The sequence below is a fragment of the Hetaerina americana genome, unplaced genomic scaffold (assembly GCF_022747635.1).
Source record: "Hetaerina americana unplaced genomic scaffold, ioHetAmer1.1.p SCAF_8, whole genome shotgun sequence".
In the NCBI taxonomy this organism is placed as follows: Eukaryota; Metazoa; Arthropoda; class Insecta; order Odonata; family Calopterygidae; genus Hetaerina; species Hetaerina americana.
In genome coordinates, this window is record NW_027287427.1 from 4,757,353 (window position 1) to 4,780,920 (window position 23,568).

Here is a 23,568-nt window from a genome sequence, read left to right on the forward strand (position 1 = left end):
AAATTTTGTTCAGAAAAAATGGCTAATATCGACAATAAAATATTTTACTTCGAGTAAACAAAATCCATCAAATACCGTATTTGTGGAAAAAAGGTAAAACTTTCTGGTGTCGTAACCATGAAAACGCAAAGATGTTACCAACGCTTCAAAAAATTGCATTTTAGTGCAATTTTCGGTAAAACTTTTAGCATGAACAAACATATTAAGCTTCCTTGGAAAAAATTAAATCCATCAACGGGCGTTGCTGAGAAAAAAATTAAATTTTATGGTTTCGTAAACAACATACACGCAAAATTGTGATTAACGCTTCAAAGAAATTGTGTTTTTTTTTGCCTTTTTCAGAAAAACATTGCAAATATGAAAAATAACTCATGAAATTTTGCTAGGAATTAAAAAAGTCCATCAAAAAGCGCCGATTCGGAATCAAATTTTTATTTTCTAATGTAATTTCTGGCATAAATACAAATATATGACAAATTAATATTTTCTGGTTTTGTATCGCAAATAGTTTTGACATATTTGCGTTAATGACTGCTAGCATACCGAAAAATTAAAATGTCTTTCCACAATGACGCTTTTCGGTGGATATTCTTAATTCCTAGTAACATTTCCAGAGTATGGCTCATATTTGAAATTTTTTTTAAATGTCTCAAAAATGCAATTTCTTTGCGGCGTCAGTCACATCCTGGCGTTTATAACGGTTACAAACGCCGAAAAATTTTAACTGTTTCCGCTACGACGTAACTTGACGGATTTTGTTAAGTCTAAGTAAAATATGTGTTATGTTCATAATTGCCGATTTTTTTTAAAATGGGACAATAAAAACAATTTTTTTTACTTTAAGTCGTATCGTTGCGCTTATTATCGTTACGGTACCAGAAAACTTTTATTTTTCTCCACAACGACGCTTGTCGATTGATTTAATCATTTGCAAGTAAAATTTTATTAGTTTTGCTCATATTTACCATTTTAATGACACTGGCACGAAAAGTACTAGTATTTTGAAGCATAAGTCACATCTTTGCTTTCAGAAAATTTAAATTTTTTCGGAAACGACGCTTTTAATGGCACAAAAATACAATTTATTTGAAGCTTTAGTTAGAAAATAGAAAAAAAATTCCACAACGACACTTTTCGATGGGGTTTGTTAATTCCTAGTAAATCTCCATGTTTATTTCATATTTTCCAGTTTTTCTGCAAATGTCACAATATTAAAATTTCTTTGAAGCGTTTGTCACATCTTTGCGTTTATTACTTTTACGACACCAGAAAATTTTAATTCCTTTCCACAACCACGCTGATCGATAGATTTAATCAATTTCAAGTAAAATTTATTGAGTTTCGTTCATATTTGCCATTTCTACCGATTACACATTCACGCTATGTTTTAATATTTACACTATGATTCTATTCTACTTACCTCTAAATTCCAATTAAAATGTAATGAATTCTGTTCATTTAAAGAAATTTCTTTCTTAAATGGCACCGAAAAACAGGTATTTTATGGCTTTGGTAGATATGAAATATCTGTTTTCGGTCGTTTTAGCGTTGTTCAATTATTTTTCGACGAATGCACAGCGGAAATGTGGCTGGAGATTTGAATTGTGGTCAGTGCGTGTGCTCTGGTGATGGATCTGGGTTTACCCATGTTACGTGGGTTGGGTTCCTCTCTACGGGAGTTTTGAATTTATGCGAGTGCCTTCCGGTCGCCAGGGATCTTTTATGCGAGCTTACCCAAGTCACGTGGGTTGGATCAAGGGGGTTTAGTGTATATGTGGGGATGGGATTGGTTAGTGAAACAAGTACAATTTTTAATTTTTTTATTGTAAGTCCCCGGAAAATTCAAAATGGTAAACAGGGGATGCTGTATGGTATCACCAAATACAAAATGGCTTTAAATATATATTAAATTCAACTGGTTATGGTCCAGAGGCTGTATCACTGTACAGTATCACCAGATAGAAAGTTTTGGAGGCTGTGCATTATCCCCAAATACAAAATGGCTTTATATATTAATAACATTACCTGGTTATGGTCCAGGAGTGGTTAGACCCCATTCTGTTAATTTTGAATTGACGCTGTTGCCATGAGAGCAATAAATTACAGGCGAAAAAACGAAAGGTTTTGAATTGATTGAGAAACGGCTCTTTTTTCAATAAATGAAAGAAAGAAGCAGAATGGGCTTTGTCGCACACAGTTTCACCAGAAAGAAATTTCGAAAATAGTGAAGCAATACACACTGGAGGTGGCACCACACGGAGGCTATTACACAGTAAAAGTAATTTAAAACAAGGGCAAGTCTACACCTAGATTTCCTAATGCTGGTGAAGGTGGCAGATATTTTTCGTTTATTTTTTAAACAATTGGTTTGATTTTCCGCAAAACCCTGCATGATTTTCCTGACACTCTTCAAAATATACTTTCATACTCATTCACCCATAAATCGCATGATAAGACCTTGGGTATTTTACCTGACGGTCAGAGCGTGAAATTCTGCCTAAAATTCACAAATGGCGAGCGGGAAATAAGATTTTACCGCCATCGCATACATTGCGCTTCCGAATGAAATTCACGCATAGCTTCTGGAGAATTTAAATTTCTCCGACATCACCAACACTCTTCACATGAACACTCAGTGCACGAAGCACAAAAATCCGTGTGACTTTAAATAAAAGATTACAGATAAAGTAAATTCTTCCACCCTCAAGGACACTCATCCCATGGATATTCGGAGCTCGAAACACTAAATCCTACATTAAATAATTAATACACACAGGATGCGGAAAATACAAAAGTTCACCATAAGAATTAACACTCGCCCAATGCATAATTAGTGCACGGAAATTATAAACAAAGAACGAAATTTAAACTTAGGGGTAATAACATACATAATAAGCAAATTATGCCTATTTATTCATCATTTTTGTCATAAGAAATGATATTTTGCACACGAAGCGCAAAATTATTATTAAAATTTAGATTTTGTGATTAACACATTTTCCTTCGTTATTGACTCTTGTCCAAACAGACTCTTAGTCCACAAAGTATTCAAAACTTCATTAAATTCACAAATATGGTACTTAGATAATGAACTTAATCACAGTTGATATTTTCCAAATGAATACTCAGTGGACAGAGCAAGAAATCCTGCATTAAATTCACCTACAGGTCGCAAAAAAAAAAAGAATTTACTGACAGTAATTGGCAACCATACAATTGGAACTCAAAAAACACATCATGATACTGCATGAAATTGTCATTAGTACAGAAAATATGCAATTTCCATTATTATAGTCATCAAATAATAGATACTCAGTGCAAAAACGCACAACTTTGCATCATATTTACATACAAGGTGAAATTCCATTTCAAAATTTACCATTACAATAAATGTTAACCAAACAAAAGCATGATGCAGGAAGAATAAAACACAGCATGACGTTTCCAAATACGTATAAGGTGGCCAGGATGGAATGAAGGGAGTATGGACGCATGCAGAAGTGAAGACAGACTTATTAGTCATAGCTTTTAGGGAGGCGACCAACGGCTGAAGTAATTTGTGCTACTGGGGAAGGATGGGAAAGGAGGAAAGGTGGAGAGAAACCCAGCGTTGGCATTAGCCTACTCTTAATGGCAAGAGGCACCAAAGGGGTCCGCAGTTTAAAATAGTATGGTATCCCTATTCCTACATTGCAAGTAGGAATAGGGATACCATTGAATAAGATCTGCCACCTATAGCGTTCAAACAAATTCAGATTGGATTCATCTGGATATGGAACCAGTGCATTGGTCACTGCGCCAATCCGATCCCCCGGGGTCTCGTTGTAGTAGGGTGAGACATGAAGTTGCATTTTTGTTAGGAGAGGTATGTCAATGTATTTTTGTGTCACTGTATAGGATATGTTCATTGAAAACCTTTCTTAACCAGTAGAATATCAATGATAATAATGATTAATGTGCATAAAGCAAAAGTTTCAGACAAATTTCAACTCATAATTTTGATTAACAACTGCTAGATTGTATGACAGGAATTGACATGCGATTTGGGAAGTAAAAATTAGTGTGTTTTTTGTGAAATATTGTAAAAATGAAGCATCATAATTAATGAATGTCCTGTTTACTGGTAAACATGATGTAAAATTTTGAATTAAAATTACAATGGCACATAAATACCAGGATAATCATTTATTTTTCCTCAATATACAACAATTCCTGGAACAAATGTACTGAAATTAATAATTAGTATTTTGGGAAAATTCAAAAGACACAGATAGTAACATGAAATTTCTAATTACATGTAATATATCAATTCTTCATAAGATACACAATATATATATATATATTTTTGCAACATTTATATTCAAAATATGAAAATGCATTCTTTCATAACAATGGCCAAAGTATTAAACTATCATTTATATATAAAATATTCATCAATATTTGAAAAACTGATTCCATCTTCCCAATTGCTTTACTCCAAAAAATTTGATGAAAATATTTCCATGTCATTTGTTAATCACCAAGCTTACAATCGATTTTAATTTTATTTTCAGCATATCAGGATCCTGGCCCATCACCCAGAGTGCATATTACAACAATATTACCTCTTTCCGGAATGTTTGCAATGTTCAGAAATGCATTTGTATTCACAAGCACGCAATCAGTAATAAAAATTATATAAAAATGTCACATATGTTGGGAACACCATTTTAAATAAATAAAAAACCATTACATTGCATGAATGTATTTCTCTTATTTTTTATAAGAAAAAGGCCTGTCATTCAGTTAAGTAAATTAAATTATTTACTCACACAGATAGTAAAGAAATATTCCCTATTCTTTAATCAAATAAAATGAAACATTACTGTTTATCACATTTAAAATATCTGAGAAAGTCTGAGATCTACTAAACTTGCAGCTCAAAAATGAGAATTATAAACCTTTTTAATGACTAAAGAATTATTCCTTACTCTTTGGCCTATCGATGTCATATATCTCTCTATAAACAAATAAAATTACTGATCTGCTTAACTTGCAGCTATTATTATTAATAAAGCTTCCCATAAGAAACCTTTTCACAGAGTAAGGAGGCCATTTAGTTTTGATATATTGGAATAAAACATCATCACAAAAAAAAAAACTTTTCATCAATTAAAAAACAATTAAAAATACAAGACCTGTACATCTTGCAGCACTAATTTTCCTATGCATATCACCAATTAGTTTTGTTATTACACACTGCAATGCCTTCAAGTCAGGGCTGTTAAAAATGTGTTAAGTTTTTAGATCATATGTCATTAACCAAGACTAACTGAACACCAAGCTGGGAAATACAAATCCTAGAAACGGAGAAATAACACCTAGAACAGTCCATTGCTTTTAAAGCAGTCCAACAGTTTCTTTCCAATCACAAAGAGGGAAAAACATCACTGAGTGGCGCAAACACAGTTCAGTTCTCACAGCCTTTCACTTTGTTTGCATAGGCAATGCTTTCAAGCCTTGAGATTACTCTCATCATTTTCAATGCAGGCAACCACAGCATGGTGTTCACTCTCCTCTTCAACACCCTAATACCTATTTTTCCTGGCATCACCCCTACCATTATGGTACACACGGAGGGGGGTATAATTTCCATTCGTGGTTGGACCTGTAATTATAAAACAAGCTAGGGTTTCATTTTTTTCCACTCTTTCCATTTTGAAATGTATCCTTGACTGGGCTGTGCCCATCAACACTAGCTTAATAGCGAAAACATTCCAAACATTCAGAAGGGGCCATCATTATTCTGTCTTGAGAGTCCTAGAGTGAATTGACATTGACTCTTAGATTGAAAAACGAATTTTATACTTCACTAGGAATCTGATACCTTTTCAAATATAAAACAAAATCATTCTATAGATACCAATTAAGTGCCCACAGGTATTACAAGATAATATCAAAACTTTTAATGGATGCTATTTCATTGTATGCATACCCAAGTATTCAGTAAACACCCACAATACCTGCACACATACATGCATTGCCTAAGGGATCCACTCAACATTTATGAATTTTGGCTAAAACTGAAATGTGAACATCAACACATTTGGAGGTAAGGTTCCAAATGGGGGGGAGTGCCAATGGGCACTGATGAAGTCAAACTGGAACAAGAGGGTCAGCGTGAGTTGAGAATCAGACACTGCGCCCTATGTGCAAGACTTGCAAGAACAAGCTGTAAAGTTTAAAGGTAACATAATGTTTTGATGAAATAGGTAAAGACATTATTATAGAAACAGTCAAACAAATGCATCATATTAAATAATGGCCATACCCTCTTTAAACTTGAACAATCAAACTGAATCAAGAAGTAACAACTCAATCAGAAAAAATATGCCAAAAAAGCCAGCAGAATTAGGGTCCATGATACCAACACCAAATAGGTCTGAGTAAGGATAAGAAAACCCAAAAGAAGGACGTAGAAAAATAAATTGTGTTCTTCATTTCATGAATAAGAAAACCCATTTTTGTGGACTGAAAGTTGTCAATATAGAACAGCATTACCAATTCCATATTCTTTCTAACCAATAATTCAAATCAGTATTTATGGGCAATAAAAAATATTGATTCAAAAAACATAGTCAAGTAAGAAAAGAGTAATTCCCAATTAACAAGACCATTTCAAAAGGAATATACAACTTCATTTCCCAGTCTCGTATTTTCAAGTTAATTTTTGGGTTGCTAGACACCAAAAGTTTGCATAAGTCATTCTCAGACCATGCAAGTCCCTAAAATACACATATGCAGAACTTATGCATTTTAAAGGGGTTCAATGAGTTTTACTTTAAATAAGTGAGAAGATTTTCATGAATACCACACTGTTTCGGAATTCCTTCAGAGCTAGCATAAACATTAAATTTCAGTGAGGAACCAATAGAATATGATCAAAGGTAACCTACTGTACCAATAATATTCTTTCAGTAAGTATGTTCAATAGCAAATGCCACATAATAAAATGTTTATTGAATGGGCAGAACCCTTAGCAAAAGATCACTTTATACAAAGTAAAACCAGGTGCTAAGACTAAGCAAAGAAGATAAAGACAGACTTTACTTAAGAAAAAATGAAGGAGGTATGCAATAAATTATTGTTTTAAAAGAAATTACTTTTTTTACATAGCCTTCAAGATCACTAATAGTATAAAAGTCAATATCCCTGTAGAACCCATTAGTGTCCCTCATTGTATGGCACATGGGTAGACAAAAAGAATATATATTTAACCAAGGATTTAGAGTGGGGGCTAAACGTGGAATGCATTGTTAAGAAAGATTTCAAAACTCTTCATTGGGTGATGAGAAACCTCAAATGGATCGTTAGAGCAACTAAGTAAAAGGCATATAAGACCCTGGTAAGACAAGTTCTAGAGTTTTACCCAAAGACAAATTGTATGGAACCCGCAGGAAGAAGGACATATCAAAAAATCTGGTAAAGGTACACAGAAAGGTTGCCCAAGATGTACTGGGGAAGCATAGGAGGATGGAGAATGTGAATAAAATGTTAAAAATGCTGGGCTGGGAACCTTTACAAAGTAGAAGAAAATTAAGTTGACTTTGTGGGATGTTCCACATCTTGAAGGGAGAGAAAGCTTGGACAGATCTAAGGAAAGAGGCCGGAAAATCAAATTTTATAGGGAGAAATGATCACAAATTCAAGGAAAATGCCGCTCGCAAAGAATGAATAAAAAAAATTTTAATTTCTAAATAAAACAATTGTTGATTGGAACACCTTACCTGCAAAACTATTCGAGGCCTTTCCTAACAGAGTGCATACTTTTAAGAATAGATGTAAGGAATATATGTAATAATTTGATTGATAGTGTAATTGTATGGTGTAAAATTATATGTAACAGCTTCATTTTTTTTTCTCACTGATTGATTGATGTTAATGAGATGGGGATTTTCTTGTTTTCCGTTACAGATTTGTGTTTGGAAGTTTCCTTTAAGGGTACATTTTTACGATTGATTTAATTTATTATCTTTTGTGATTACTTGGGACTTGTGTGCCACCTGACATTGCATATCTGCACATATAAATTTTAATAATCATAATATCTATTCTGTTAATAGATTGTAATGTTTAGCCTAGTTTTCACAGGAGATACTCTAAATAACACAAATGATGAGAGAGTTAAACATTTCACATGATTTTTATTGGCTCAATATGCAAAACCTAGTATAGGCCTTAGATATTACATTTGAAATGTGCACATCAAAACAGCCTTGTATTAAAAATAGCCCCAAGATCTCTGAATATTCCCCTTGCTAAAGACTTCTCAGAAAATGGAAAATCACATGATATTGATGGACTACCTCTATGAATAGTCATTATATAACACCATTACTTAAGTTTATAAACAAATGATTACTCTCACACCACTATAAAATATTTGAAAGGCACTCTATATCAAAATTTGGCAGCAAAACTTCAGTGATCACCCTTACAGTAGTGCAGCATACATATAATTACAGAAATTAACAAGATGTGAAGTTTGTTTCCAATGGTGCCATTGTGTTTGAGGAATTGAATTTCCTAACTACTTATGATGCATTAGCCTGGTGCATTCAGGTGGCTAGCAAACTTATTAGTTTGACGGACAGACAGTCATTTCATTTTGGCATTTGATACTTAACAGATTTATTGACTTCTACCAAAGTACTTCTTTCTTTTAACTTCATGGGTATGATGGACGCCTGGGCATTTAATTTCACAGCAAGGTAACCACACTCAAGAGGCTCTGGCAGCAAAGATTACAGCAAGCAATATCCATACCTTCGGGGCCTGCTTCGTGGGCCCTCCCACCCCATGCGGGGCCCCCTGCACTGCTCCCCCCGGGCCTCAAACCACCACCTCCAATGCAGCGGGCCTTGAGGCAGCAGTGGTATGTGAGGAAGTAGATGGTCGCCACCACTGCGGCCACCAGTGCACCTCCCTGCAAGAACGCCTTCAGCCCAATCTCACTCCATGTCAATGCACCTATCACGGCACCCAGACAGCGACCTACAGTGCATGGAGGACCATATTGCATTACATCAACATTTTTCCCAGTGATACAATGATAAAGCACCCCTATGTCAAACATACGTAGCAACCAGTTTTGACCAAAAGAAATTTTGGAAATAATCATTCTGCCATTTATGAAAATGTCAAATGTGACTGCAAAGGTAAGTTGAATCCTAAAATAAAATGTACCACATCATGAAGTCACTTCTGTGGCCAATTTCACTCTGGTGTTTGGCAAAGAGGGCTGAGGAATTATCATTCACGAAGCATGCCTGGTGTTCTGTCACTGGTGTCTCGAATCTTCTCCCTGTTTTTGCTATGATGCACAATCTGTTGCAGTCACCACAGCAAAGTTGCTTCTATTTTGTAACAATTGGCATGGCATTTGCACAGGTTCTGTTGAGCAAATTTTCCAAGATTTTTAGGTAATTTTAATTTAGTTTATTCACGAGAACAACCTTTTTACACAAAGAAAGGCAAAAAACATATATTGGTCCCACAATTATAAAATACATTCACAAACGGGTCAAATTACAAAAAGTTACATACTCATTATTGAGAATTGAATTATAATTTAAAATTAAAGAAGAATTTTGATTTGCAATACAAGAAAGATATTTTCAGATGGTATACAGGTGCGCAAACATACCCAGTTAGTATATTCTATTGTTTCAGGCTTCACTTCGTGGAAGTAATTGATATCCATTATTGAAATAGAAAGAAAGAGCAATTAGAGATTAGAAGGCACTTGGTGAACCCCAACACGACACTTTGTAATGAGCAATTATTCCCATACCCCTCCCCACTCCTCTCCGAGAAATTAGCCTGGAAATGGTCAAAACAATCCATCAACGCACCTGCGAGCCCCCACCCCCCTCAAATCCTTCCAACCCTCCCCGCCCCCACTCTGTCCTGAGGGTATATATGCTTGCTCTGTCTGTTTTGCAAATTTGTACCTGATGATGCCGCAAGTCGGTGAAACGCGTCGTGCCGTATAATAAAATCTGTGGAAAAGTAAGAGTCTTTCTTTCTATTTCAATAATGGATACCCAGTTAGGTTAATTAATGTAGACAAAATATCAATATTAAATAATATTCCAAATTAAAACATGAAAACAGAATATTAGAAATATAGCATTTGTTAGAGGCCAGATGATGGTACAAAATGATAAATGTTAGTAGTAGTTATTAGCTAGCTAGGCACCTTGTGGCATTGATTAAGAAAATTTACCAAATGGACATTAGGAAGAACTTATAGACATGTACAGATATCCACACAGCAATAATTAGCATTCTATAATTCTTCCGGTATTTTTAATAACATTTTTCTAAGGGATCATGGTGAGATAGAAAATAAGTCAATATAATCACAGCTGTCGGCATCTCTCATAATCTGGCTTATAGGCAAGGAGTAAGTGTAATTTTGTGCATGATATCTACGAGGGTCATCCGGAAAGTAGTACCCGTTCGTGAAATAAAGACACAAAAGTAAATATTAACAAACATAAAAAATTTTATTTGAAAGAGGATACTTTAAACTACTTCTCAACATAATCTCCAAGCAAATTAAGGCATTTGTCATAACGTGTGACAAGTTTCTGTATTCCTGCTGCATAGTCCTTCGCCGCCAGCTCATTGCGATACGCGAGGGACCCATCTTGCACAAATTTTTGCATAATGCAGATGGTGTTTAACAATTTCATGAACAATTGTTCGAGAAACATTGGGAAAATGCTCACAGATGTCATCAATTGTGACGCGCCGATCGTTCCTCACGAATTCGTCAACTGAGCTCACCAGTTGGTCTGTAATGACAGACGGTCTCCCCGAACGCTCATCGTCGTGTGTGTTCCCCCTCCCCATGTTGAAGTTGCGACACCACCGCCGAACAGACGACTCGTCCATTACATTGTCTCCATACACCTCCTTTAATTGGCGATGAATATCACATGGGCGAACGTTTCTTGCATTGAGGAATTTAATCACTGCCCTCACTTCACAACTGGCGGCGTTCTCAATTTTTTTAAACATTGTAAACAATCACAGAAACAACACAGGCAATGCTAGCGTCACGCAACTTGGCTCAGAGAAGGCAGACAAGCCACTGAAGCTATCTGACCTCGTCCAGCGGCTACTCGCGTCGTCAGCACTTCATGCGGCACGAACGGGTACTACTTTCCGGATGACCCTCGTAATTCGCTTCATACCTTGTGTTATGTGAATGAAAGATATTGCCCTTGGGAGTTATGAGGAATTAATCTTGTATTGCAGTAATCGATAAAGAAAATTTATGTCATTAATTTTTCTATGTTTATGCAAGGAGGGAAAATTTAGTAATGGTAACATTTTATGATAACTATAAAGATCTTTGTAAAGATTGAATTTGAATGAAATTTTGTGCACAAATTTTCTTTTAATACATTCGATTGCATGAATTTGGAGTCAGTAGTAAGGTGACCAGACAGTAGAGCAGCATTTTTAACACTGCTTTCCTAAAAAAATATGGAACTGTAACCTCATTGAAAGGGCGAACAATCCTTGGTACACGACAAGTCGTTAACTCTTAGAAATGATTTACTTAGTTACTACCACTCTTAAAAAACCAGTGGGAGTCTGCATGAGAAAGAGGCCTACATGAAATACAAAATAGATTATTATTAGGCATATAGTTGGACAATGACATATACAAGGACTTCATTTGCAACCAAGAAAATATGCAGGGCAGAATGGAGTGTAATCAATGAAGAAGTTTGTCCTGGTAAGGCAAAAGAACATCTTCATTTTACCCCAGACACAGTCAACAATTTTTTCATGAAACATGTTGAAAACAATATGTTTTCTGAAAAGGTGATGCTGCCAATATTGGTAATATGCTACAAAATTTTCCTCCAATCAATTTAAATTCTTAAGGGAATTTTGTTGCCCCATTTGATATTATACTGACTGTAAAAATTTTTTTTATATCCAACTGTAGGGATATCTATGATCAGTCAAATTCTCTAAACAAGAATTTCACTGTGTCTCTTAAGGAACCATTAGCTTTGTTACTCAACTTATTTTTTGAGAGGGAAGTTTTCCAGCAGCTCTAAAATATTCCAAAACAGTAGCATCAAGTCAAATGATCAGTTTGGAAAATTTACAATTATGGCAGACGAGTCCATCGTCAATTATATCAACAATTTGTGTGAAGAGTAGGATTCAGTCTCTGTGTGACACTTTGTGATCTTAGTTAAGCTTTTGACTGTGTTAACCATTTCATATTATTTTCAAAGCCAGAAAATTAAGTATCAAGGGAGGAGCACTGTAACTAATGAAGTCATATTTGGATTATCACCACTAATTGATTGAACTGGATGGATGTAGATCTGGAAATATGGAGAGGCTATGGGTGTATCAAAAGAACATATTTGTCTCATATTAACGGAATAATTGGAAGTGTGCATGCTATCCGTGCATTGGCTGCCGCATTTGCTCACTTTGGACCGAAATTGCACTCAAATGAAAATTTTCATAGCGATTGAAACTGCTAAAATACAGGGAGTTTATGTCGGTACAAAACTAAACTAAGAGGCCCACATCAGACAGATTGGTAATAAAGCGAGTAAATATAGTTATATGTTAATAAATCTCAACTTTCTCATTTAAAATGAGCATTTTAATTTGAGCAATGACCATTTTACATACCTTCTTTCAATGCCGCTTGAATTATGGCCTTGACATAGGGGGTCATTACCCACATCTTTTTTTAATAGGTATGGAATCTAGACTGTGTCTTGTTTATACACCTTTAAGGCCATGGTTCATGCGAAAGTTAATATAGAAACTTATCAATCCATACTTATACCATTAGGGGTAAAGCAAATTTGAATACTTCTTGTGCTACTACCTTCAAATTAGACTGTCTTCAACTTAAAACTCATTACATGGTGTGAACATTCGATTATATGACTGGCTGCCAACTCAGTTGAAGTCGGACTATATCCCAAATTTCAAGGTTAATAGTAAACCCACATTATTCAAGTGATACATTTTTTCTTCACAATTCTCATCATATTTAAGAATTTATGTTTATATATTATGTATTCTTTATTTTGATGACATTTAATATGGATGTATCATTTATCAAAATCAATTGAGTAATGCATTCCCTAGCCTATAAAGCACACTCTTCTTACTTCTAAATGTGCTCTAAAATCAGCCTGTCTTGTGGGCCGGGAGTATACCAGTATAACTTCAGCCTATAAGCGAAAGCTGATTCACCAGAAAAATCGCATTACATATTATTTCCAGCAGAGGGCATGGAAAATGGTTGCCATTATTACAAATTTTGATTATGTCACTGTTTAGAGTCAGTTGTAAGCAGCATTGTTATAATATTTCATTGAATTAACTTCCAAAATATTCCCGAATGATTCCAAAATTTATACAGCGTAGCAAGTTAAGTTTCATCTTGCAAATGGGGCTGCCGTGAAACTTAATACAAGTTGGGCTAAAGGGGATCCATCTGATGATATTTATTAATCCCTCTGCTAACATGTACATACATAATATCTCCTGATAAACCCGGAATCAACAGGAATTCCACCTAAAGTAGTATACGAGAGTGTCGTAACGGCATGAAAAGTGGCTGCTTTTAATATAAATTTTGGCAATATCAGAGATTAAAAGCAGAAATGAATGAAAAAATGCATGCTAATGTGCTTCTAAATGGTCAAAGCTTCAATGGAAACTGATACTCGGATACAAAAGAAAGTAAATAAGGCACCAACTCCTGACATCACACAAGTGGGAAGAATGAAATGGCCATCATTTTCGAATGTTTGTGATTGAAAAAGACCTTGCGGAATCTTGAAAGGTAGGACTATCATAATGCATATTCATAAGTATGAAGTTAACAATGCACTACACAGAAGTGAAGATGACATTGCTTAAGAGGAAAGTGACAAGCCCAGTGAAAATAACTATTGAAATGATTTAGCAGCAATGATGATGACTTTCTGAGATTCTAAAATGATTAAACATTGATACATGTGTAGCAGCTAAGTTTTTAATGCAACTTCCCAGTACTCCTTGTTTTACGTGCTAATATCAAAATACTTTGATCATTTTCTGTCAGACCCAAATATTTTTCATCAATACTAATCCGAAAAATCAGTATGCATCCTTTGGGCCTGGAAATACAGTATGTTATACTATTATTATTCATATTAATATTATATTAATATGACACTGGAAAACCATTTCCCTGGCAGTTGACACCAGGATATTAATCAAATAAAATTAATTATTGAAAATATAAACAACGTTAATATCATAAGTATTTCATATTCCTTTAAGCACAAACGAAACAAAATATGGCAGTTCACTGGTGTAAATTATTGAAATTATTACAATGTTCAAAATATTCAACAAACATGATAGCATACGCAGTACCATTATCCAAAATATAAGTAATTTCCCCCAGTGGCTTACCAATACAAAAGTGTGCCATGACAGCAGCCGCTTGCACCGTTGTTGACAGCCTGGGAGGGAAGAGTAGGTGTGCGTAGTGTACAGCTGTTGCCCATGCAAGTCCCATAGCAACAGGAGCTGCAACCGCCTCAGAGATCAGCGCCCACCACCCATCGTCAATGAATGAAAGCACTGGAAAGATATTGGAGCAGAATTCTTCAGGGATGAATACACTACACTGAAACACACCACCACAAATAAAATTCTGGGTGAAACTCATGAGCTAAGATACAGACATGCTGTTTAATTTCACAAATAGCGACATCAACGGCAAGTGTCACGGGTGGTTCTCAAGGAAATACTCATCTTTGGAAAACTAAGTACTAAGCAAAAGAGGGTGGCTGCTAACTGGAACATGCCAATCTGTGAGGAGAAGGGACGGAACTTATTTGATCCTGGGTTGCTCTTGTGAATACATCTTGCAATGCACAATTAAGCAGAATGACCCTGACAGCAACTTTGTTTGCTTATGCAAGCAATGCCAGTGGGTCATTGCGGCTGAGGTAGTTGAAGCAGAGGGGGTGAGAGGGAAAGGATATCTAATACCATATGCACCATTCCAAAGAGAAAGGAGGGTGATTTGGAAGAGGCCGCATTTCCAGCAAATTAAGGAGAGAAATCAAAATAGGCATTATCATCATCATCAGCCCAATTTCAATAACAAAAGGCATCGATGGATACAACCTTAAATGACCGACATAATGGAGAACACACTCTGCTTGAACTGATTTCTCTGCATGGCATATGCAGAGGAATCAGTTCAAGCAGAGTGCCCAAGTGACGTTTGAAAGACCTATAAAAAACTATTCCACCACTAGGATTTAAGCCTACGAGGTCTGTCTAATCACACGAACTGAAGCCATAAAAACTTCATCTTGCAAAAGTTAGTCTACATCAATGTTGTCCCCTTCAAAGTACTCCCCATTCGTTGCTATGAACTTATTCCATCTTCTTTTACACTGTTCCAAGCACCCTTGGAAGTCCTCAGCAGTCAGGCTTTTTAGTTTTCTCATCTTTTCTTGCTTTCTTGTGTCCACATCTTCCCAGTGATGTCCCCTCATCACATTTTTGCATTTTGGGGGAATAGGAAACAGTCGCAGAGGGGGGGGGGGACGAGATTTGGCGAATAAGGAGGATGATCAAGGATCAAGGTGATTGAATTTTTGCCAGAAACTGGCAAACCATCAATGCTGAATGTGCAGCTGCATTGTCATGGTGAAGGATCCATCCATTATGATCATTTAAAATAGTGTGGCGCAATGTTGATTTTCCCAATTCAGTTCATCAGCTATCATTCGGAGACAGTTTTTCAACAATCGGTAAGGACAAGGGATCGCACACGATCAATGTTGTCGCCAACACAGGGGGTTGAAAGAAGGTCGTCCCGGCCTTGCATCGTCCATGGCGTCTTGTCGGCCATCTTTAAAACGCTTAATCCAATTGAAAATGGATGTTTTCTTCAAAGCATTATTAGCGTAAACAGCTGTCAACATTTCATTAATTTCCTGATCATTTTTACTGCACTTCATCAAAAACTTGATGTTGATTTGTTGCTCCATGATTTCGTGAATTTCCATTTCCGACAAACAGTAAAAACAAGGACAACAGAAACTAACGTAACTGGCACCATATGCACAGCTCGACGATTCGCCAAGCCTAGACAGCTCATTGGGTCTTAGGCAAAGATCAGACAGCTAATTGGGTCTCAGGCAACTAGTGGGTGAGACTTAAGTCTTGTGTCACGGCCACCAGATTACACCAGTTTGCACTTGATTGTGATGCACTCGTGGCATTGATGCACGCCACGTGGATCAATGTGGGAAGCCAGGCCACGATCCACCACACCACCCCAATACAGAGTCACTGTACCTCAGTCAGTGGAGTTTGAATGTTTAAGCACTGCATTACAAAGGTCATTTTCCCCAATACTTCACATTTACTCCAAATGACATTGCCCAAACGACTTGTACCCTGTTGCTTACAGCAAAAATATCAGTATTCGCCAGGGCTTTAACTATAAATTTTCATCTGGAAATAGTAACAGCCCAAATAAAATTATAAAAACTTCTTTATTTCATATACACATGACATTAAATGCACCTACATTTAACTTTCATTACAGAAAGTAGGTTTCCTGGTCCATCGGAATGGTAAGAGGTCCAATTTAAAGAGAAATGCCTCTGGTATTGGTCAGTGCAGGCAAATCAGCCTACTTTCTGGGTTTTCAAAAGTATTTGAAAAAGCAACTTCAAAATGTTTAATTGAGAAATGGATATTCAGATTTTAGTTTGCTCAAATTTTATGGAAATAAGAAAAAACCTATATCTACAGTGTAGCTAATTTTTTATAACAACATAGTTTATTCTAGATATTGGCCTTAAAAGTTTTCCTAGATCTCATCAAAGCATTAGATATGGTGAATTATGATTTGGCTCCACAGAAGATGACCTAAAGTAGGGCGAAAGTAATGGTAAAACCCCAAATTATTATCTTTGTGATTTATCTCAATTGGTAAAAGTGCCCCACTTTGATAGCACCTTCATTTGTATGGATTTCTTCTTCTTTAAAATGAGGGAATTCAAGACAAGCATTCCACATGGATCTATTTTAGCTCCCTTGATATTTTGATGACTGATAAATGATATACGAGGGTCATCCGGAAAGTAGTACCCGTTCGTGCCGCATGAAGTGCTGACGACGCGAGTAGCCGCTGGACGAGGTCAGATAGCTTCAGTGGCTTGTCTGCCTTCTCTGAGCCAAGTTGCGTGACGCTAGCATTGCCTGTGTTGTTTCTGTGATTGTTTACAATGTTTAAAAAAATTGAGAACGCCGCCAGTTGTGAAGTGAGGGCAGTGATTAAATTCCTCAATGCAAGAAACGTTCGCCCATGTGATATTCATCGCCAATTAAAGGAGGTGTATGGAGACAATGTAATGGACGAGTCGTCTGTTCGGCGGTGGTGTCGCAACTTCAACATGGGGAGGGGGAACACACACGACGATGAGCGTTCGGAGAGACCGTCTGTCATTACAGACCAACTGGTGAGCTCAGTTGACGAATTCGTGAGGAACGATCGGCGCGTCACAATTGATGACATCTGTGAGCATTTTCCCAATGTTTCTCGAATAATTGTTCATGAAATTGTTAAACACCATCTGCATTATGCAAAAATTTGTGCAAGATGGGTCCCTCGCGTATCTCAATGAGCTGGCGGCGAAGGACTATGCAGCAGGAATACAGAAACTTGTCACACGTTATGACAAATGCCTTAATTTGCTTGGAGATTATGTTGAGAAGTAGTTTAAAGTATCCTCTTTCAAATAAAATTTTTTATGTTTGTTAATATTTACTTTTGTGTCTTTATTTCACGAACGGGTACTACTTTCCGGATGACCCTCGTACTAGAATTGCTATTGGAAGTAAATTATGCTCTTTGCCAAGGGTACTTCATTCAGCCAAGCAAAAATTTCCTTTAGCTCATAACACAAAATTAAACATGGAATGTCTAATCCTGAAATATAGACAAGCAAATATGAGTTGTCCATTAATACAATAATTCATGCCTTTCATTTAAAAAGAAACCTCCTCCCGTCGCACCTCTGTTTAATGAGGAATTGCCTTTTGCAGTTGGAATCCAATCCCATGGCACTAATGCTGAAAATTCATTGAAAGGAAGTCAAGATCAAAATACTTTGACCCTTTTCTGTCAGACCCAAGCATTTTTCACAAATTGTAAGCTGAAAAATCAGAGTGAGTCTTGATCACTCTCACTTAGGCTGCTGTCTTGTGGGCCGGTGAACATGGTAGTTGCTCAACCTGTACAAATTAGCCTCTGTTTTCACCTTATAAATAAAACTTTATAAATCTGGATTACTGTAATATTACAGATTCTCACCTCATTTGTAGTCCAACTGCATTTATTGTTTAGTCTCTGCCACAATATAGAAAGGTATATAGTTGTTGTCCATAAAATTAACTTCACACAAAACTAAAGAGAATCATACGAAGTCATGTAAATGAAAAAATTGCAAACATCAGATTACCTAGTACCATGTTTAAATTATGCATGCATACTTCACCAGCAGATAGCATATGCTTGTCGTAGCGATTGCGTGACATCTCCTGTCCAATCAGTCAGTGGTAGCCGGGGCAAGAGGGGGGGGCATTAGATTACACAGGAGGAACAGCTGTTACAAACATTTCATAGGGGATGCTAAGAACATCCAACGTGCACAATCCCGGCTTAGCCCACTTTGAGTGATTTCCATCTGTTTGGGCCCCTAAGAAATCATTTGGGTGGCCATAGAGGTCAGTCACTCTGGGTGGGCTGCAACAGCAAAGATAAGACTTCTCCGCTGTCAGCTCATACCAAGGACTTTTAAAGAGATTGGATAAGTGCCTGAACGCACAGGGTCAATATATAGAAGAAAAGTGAAATAAATTTCAGGAAGTTATTTTGATTATTATTGCCTCTGCATCTATCCATTTTTTAGAGTTATTTGTTGAATTACCCTTGTATTTACACAGCAGACTTGTTTAATTTTAATGCATGCACAAGCCTGTATTCATTTACTAAAATGGAATTATTTTCAAGATAGTTGAGACCCATAACTTTTGGAATTCCATTAAAATGATAGAAAGTGACTTAGGCTTTCTGGGGCCTGATGATGGCACAGGGTAGTGAAACTACTTAACAATTAAAATCCATTATGTACAAATTCAAAGCCTTGTGTTTCACTTTCCTATTATGCTAAAAAGAACAGCCCTACATCAGAGCTCAGGTTATGAATTGGGAAACAATGTTCATAGTGAAAGTACTTTTCACCTATGCTTTTATTCCTTTTTGATATATTGTACACATATCTTTGACTATTATTTCCCAAATATCCTTAACACTCTTGGATATGGGCAACCAATTTTCAGAGTTAACTTTTCTTAGTGCAAGAAAACAGCTACCCCATCATGTGTTATGATGAATATTTTGTATTTTGGCAAATTATCATTCAAATACAACATTAATAACAGCATCTATGAGTTCATTGCATTAATTTGCATCAAATCAAATTTAGAACAAAAATTAGAGTTGGGCCATTAATAATAAAGACTTTGTTGAGATCTTTCGAACATGAAATAGAGTGGTTCTAAGCCATGTACCAGTAAGAGAGAATCAAGGAAAAAGGAGCGAACTAATTCCTTTTCTGAAAAAACAAAGCTAATGAGAACAGTGTGGGTTTTTAAATTCATGAACAAATAAAGAGTTATTTCAGCCTCTCAGTTTTCTGGTCGCCCTGATTTATTCACTAGTTTCTGTGGTTAGACAATATAGCATACTGAATATTAGCATACCTGAATATCGCACAATGTAGAAGGTGAATGCAATGATGAGGAGATTTGCATGTCCACATATCTCTATGATCTTCTCCGCATACCAAAAGAGTGGAATGGCAGGAAGTGCTGCAGCAGTCATCATGAGGCCAAGGAGCAGCAGAAATGGAAGGAGAGGGGATGGATGGTACAGCCAGCCATTGATGGTGAACTCACCCATCGTCTCGTTCAACACTGTACTTATGTTTTGCACATCAATTTGATCATTCACAGCCATCATGTCAGACAAGTACCTGTGCAAAGGCATAGCAATCATAATATTAATTTCAATGATATAATATGAAAATACATATATATCTGGACTATGTATATAATCCAGGTATATATGTATCCAATACATACATATATCTATGTTTCAACCAACCATGCTGCACACATAGTGTTTATTTATTTGCCCGAGGATCTGGGTACATTCATGTTCCAAGATATACAGCACGTCAAAGATCTTAACATAAAATACAATGCATTGTTACATATTCAGAAACTCATCAATAGTGTACCATGAAAAAGTCCCTTACTTTGAATTTAAAGGTGGACATTTTTTCTATGCTCTTGATAACCAGAGGAAGGTTATTATATAATAAGAGTCCCAAGTTATGGGGGGAAAAAGTAGACTTGCAAGTTCTGATGAAGTTCATATGTAGATGACTGCAGGTCCTGGTATAATGATTGTGAATGCTATTGTTAGTGGTATATAATGAGATATGGCAATGAGATATCCAACAGAATTTAATCAGGAATAAAAATTTAATGGCCAAAATATTCACCTTCATGTATCACAAAACAAGATTATTTGCGTTTCAAAATTAAACAATGCTTAGGCACATGAATCATTCAATAATTCCTTTAAAAATCCACCAGTAGTAATGTATTAAGTTTACTTTCAGTGAGCCTCATCTCTCACTAGACTGCTGTTGGAGTTTCCACTATATCCATCGTATGGTTTCATTTTCATTGTTGATTGAAGCAAAAAACATTTTTTCACATAGAAAAATGGAAAGAATTGAGTTTAGTGCAGTTATTAAACACTTCTATTTAAAAGGGTATACATCAAAAGAGATCCAAGCCTAGTTGTGTGAAGTTCATGGCACATCTGCTCCTGTATTTGTGGTGGTTTAAATTTATTAACTGAGTTTAAACACGGTAGTCCATACACAAATGATGAAAACTGTTTGGGACATCCAGAGACTTCCTCTGAAATGATTGACAAAATCCACAACATGATTTTTGTGGATTTTGTTGGTAATTTCTTCAAGCCTCTCCATTATTAGAATATAGCCTGGATTATCAACATGTATAAAAATCTTATAACATACCTGTGAAATAATAGGACTCATTTCTTAATTTCTCTTGATACTTGTGTGAGGTACAATTAAAATCTATTTCCTAAACAGCATCACTGTTACATTTTTAAAATTTTCTCCCTGTATCTTAATAGATCATTACTGAGCTTACTCATGTAACCTCAGTGAATTCATTCAAATGTGAGGTCTAGCTAACCAGATGCTCTGGCCCCAAAAACAATATGTCGCAAGAACAAACCATGCCACCTCTAGTATTTTACACGCTTGAAAAGTACACATATAAACAAGAAACCTTTTAAATCAATATAAAGCTCATGTAATGTCTGAAACTCAAACCCAGAAATAGCAAACAGGAGAGGCACTATTCCATCAGTTACTTACCAAGAGGTGTACGAGTCCAGTCCTCCCCACAACATGCCAAGGAGCACTAACACAAGGAAAAGTGCTGCAGCCTCGCAAGCATGTGCCCAGAGATGGGTTGGCGGGTAGGGCCCCAATTTAGGCCTCAGCTTCTTCCTAGTGTACAGATCTGGAGACTCTGAAATGGTAGCTTGCCCCTTTGTCCCCTTCACTCCCTCTTCCCTGCCTCCCTCACCCAGCAGAACAGGAACCTATACACAGGAGAAGCAGTGAAGCAAATTAATGACAGTATCCTATGCACCACACTGCCCAGGCATCTTTACCACCATTGACAGCAGTGTGGTTAGGCAGCAAACTGGGAGGCAGATCCATTCTCAAAGGTGACTTCAGCTCGTTCACTTGTCTAAAATTACATCCAGGACAAGAGAGAGTGGTTCATGATATCAGAGGTGAAATATTCACTCAGTTGGAAGTGCAGAATGCAGATTTCTATGGCAAAGCATAGCAAAACCTATCCTACAGCTTAGCACATGCCTTAACCATGAATGCAAAATATTGGGAAGCAATTCAGAGAATGCTTTTGGTCAATAGAGTGAATTATGACAGTAAACGGCTTTTGAAGTATTGTTTAGGATTATTTCTCACTTTCAGGATGACCCAGAAATATATTTTTTATTCACCCCTAGGAAAATTAAGACTAGATACAGCATCCATCAGGGAGTTAAAGGAAAGAGGTATTTTGCTGTCCGTAGATTTTCCGGAAAACATTTCATTTGCATGTTTGAGACAAAAATCTGAATTTAATTTGATTCAATATAAACAAGGAGATGGGTTGGCTTTTCTTTGGTGGAGCATTGGATTAGCCTCTTCAGAGCAAATGTTTCTGGAAAAATACAGATCAGGCGCATTTTATAAGACAGCAGATTGGTGGGAAAAATTAGGAAAAAAGGCATGAGAGAATTAAAGATGCTCAAGGGGCAAATAAGAAGATAAATAAAGAATTCTGTACAGCTAAGGCATAAAATAAAGATGTTTTATTCATCCATAAAGACCACAGTACTAATTATATGTATAATATATACATATAAGTAATATTTATGTATGTATGCATATATATGTATCAAAAAGCAAAGGAGGGTCAGTTATAAAGCTGCAATGAATCAGATAGCAGGCACTAAACCTAAATAATAGTGGAAACACTGAAGGAACCACAAGGAATTCCCACACTGAGAGAGCACAAAAAACATCATTTAAGGGTGACAACTACAGATTATCTTCAAAATACTTCTTTACAGATTAAAATATGTTTGTCGAATAAGATTTTTTCCGATGAATACAAAATTATTCACACAATATACATGCATTTGTATTTTCTGGTAGTTTGTTGTACAGTCTGAGATACACATTATGAGATCCTAATTTAGTTGTTCTCAAGTGTATAAACCTATTGTGTACAGTGGAACCTCATAAAATAAGTATAATCCATTCTGTGATTTTTGCAGAATAAAGCCAATGGGAATACAAACTCAATTTGTAAAAGCAAAAAATAATTTAAATTAATGTTCCATTATTTATTATATATACCTAAATCCTTTAACTAGAAAGCTGCCTGAAGACATTTTTTTTTGCCGATGCTTCAAAATATGGTAAAAATGAGACTCAGTTTTATTGTCAAATAAAACTGAGTCTCATTTTTACCATATTGTTTCACAATATTGTGGCAAGCATTGCTACAGCCTTATTAGGGTGATTCCCCGTATGCATGGTATGATGCAACAGTTTTCAATGACCTACACATCTCATTTAACCTGCTGTTTTGGACTTGTGGAGTTTCTGAATGTTAAACAAGCAGGGATTTGATTTTTAAAGCACCACTAGCAGTCATGCAAAATAGCAGCCTGAGATGGAATTTGATTGCCTTTAGGTCAGACAATATATTCTCTTCTACTGTATTGTGTACAAATATAGGTTA

General features: G+C 36.1%; 1 protein-coding gene across 1 annotated transcript in view; it reads right to left on the reverse strand.

Moving 5' to 3' along the window:
• Positions 1-4,200: 4,200 nt before the first annotated feature.
• The window catches only part of SP1173 (major facilitator superfamily domain-containing protein SP1173), a 46,826-nt gene continuing 27,458 nt past the window's right edge, over positions 4,201-23,568 (reverse strand). Inside the window, exons 6-10 of the mRNA XM_071596493.1 lie at positions 21,618-21,847; positions 19,894-20,165; positions 14,509-14,679; positions 8,806-9,033; positions 4,201-5,647 (exon numbers count right to left, since the gene is read on the reverse strand). Coding sequence (XP_071452594.1) covers positions 5,568-5,647; positions 8,806-9,033; positions 14,509-14,679; positions 19,894-20,165; positions 21,618-21,847 — 981 coding nt within the window. The 3' untranslated portion in view covers positions 4,201-5,567. The remainder of the gene's footprint in view (positions 5,648-8,805; positions 9,034-14,508; positions 14,680-19,893; positions 20,166-21,617; positions 21,848-23,568) is intronic.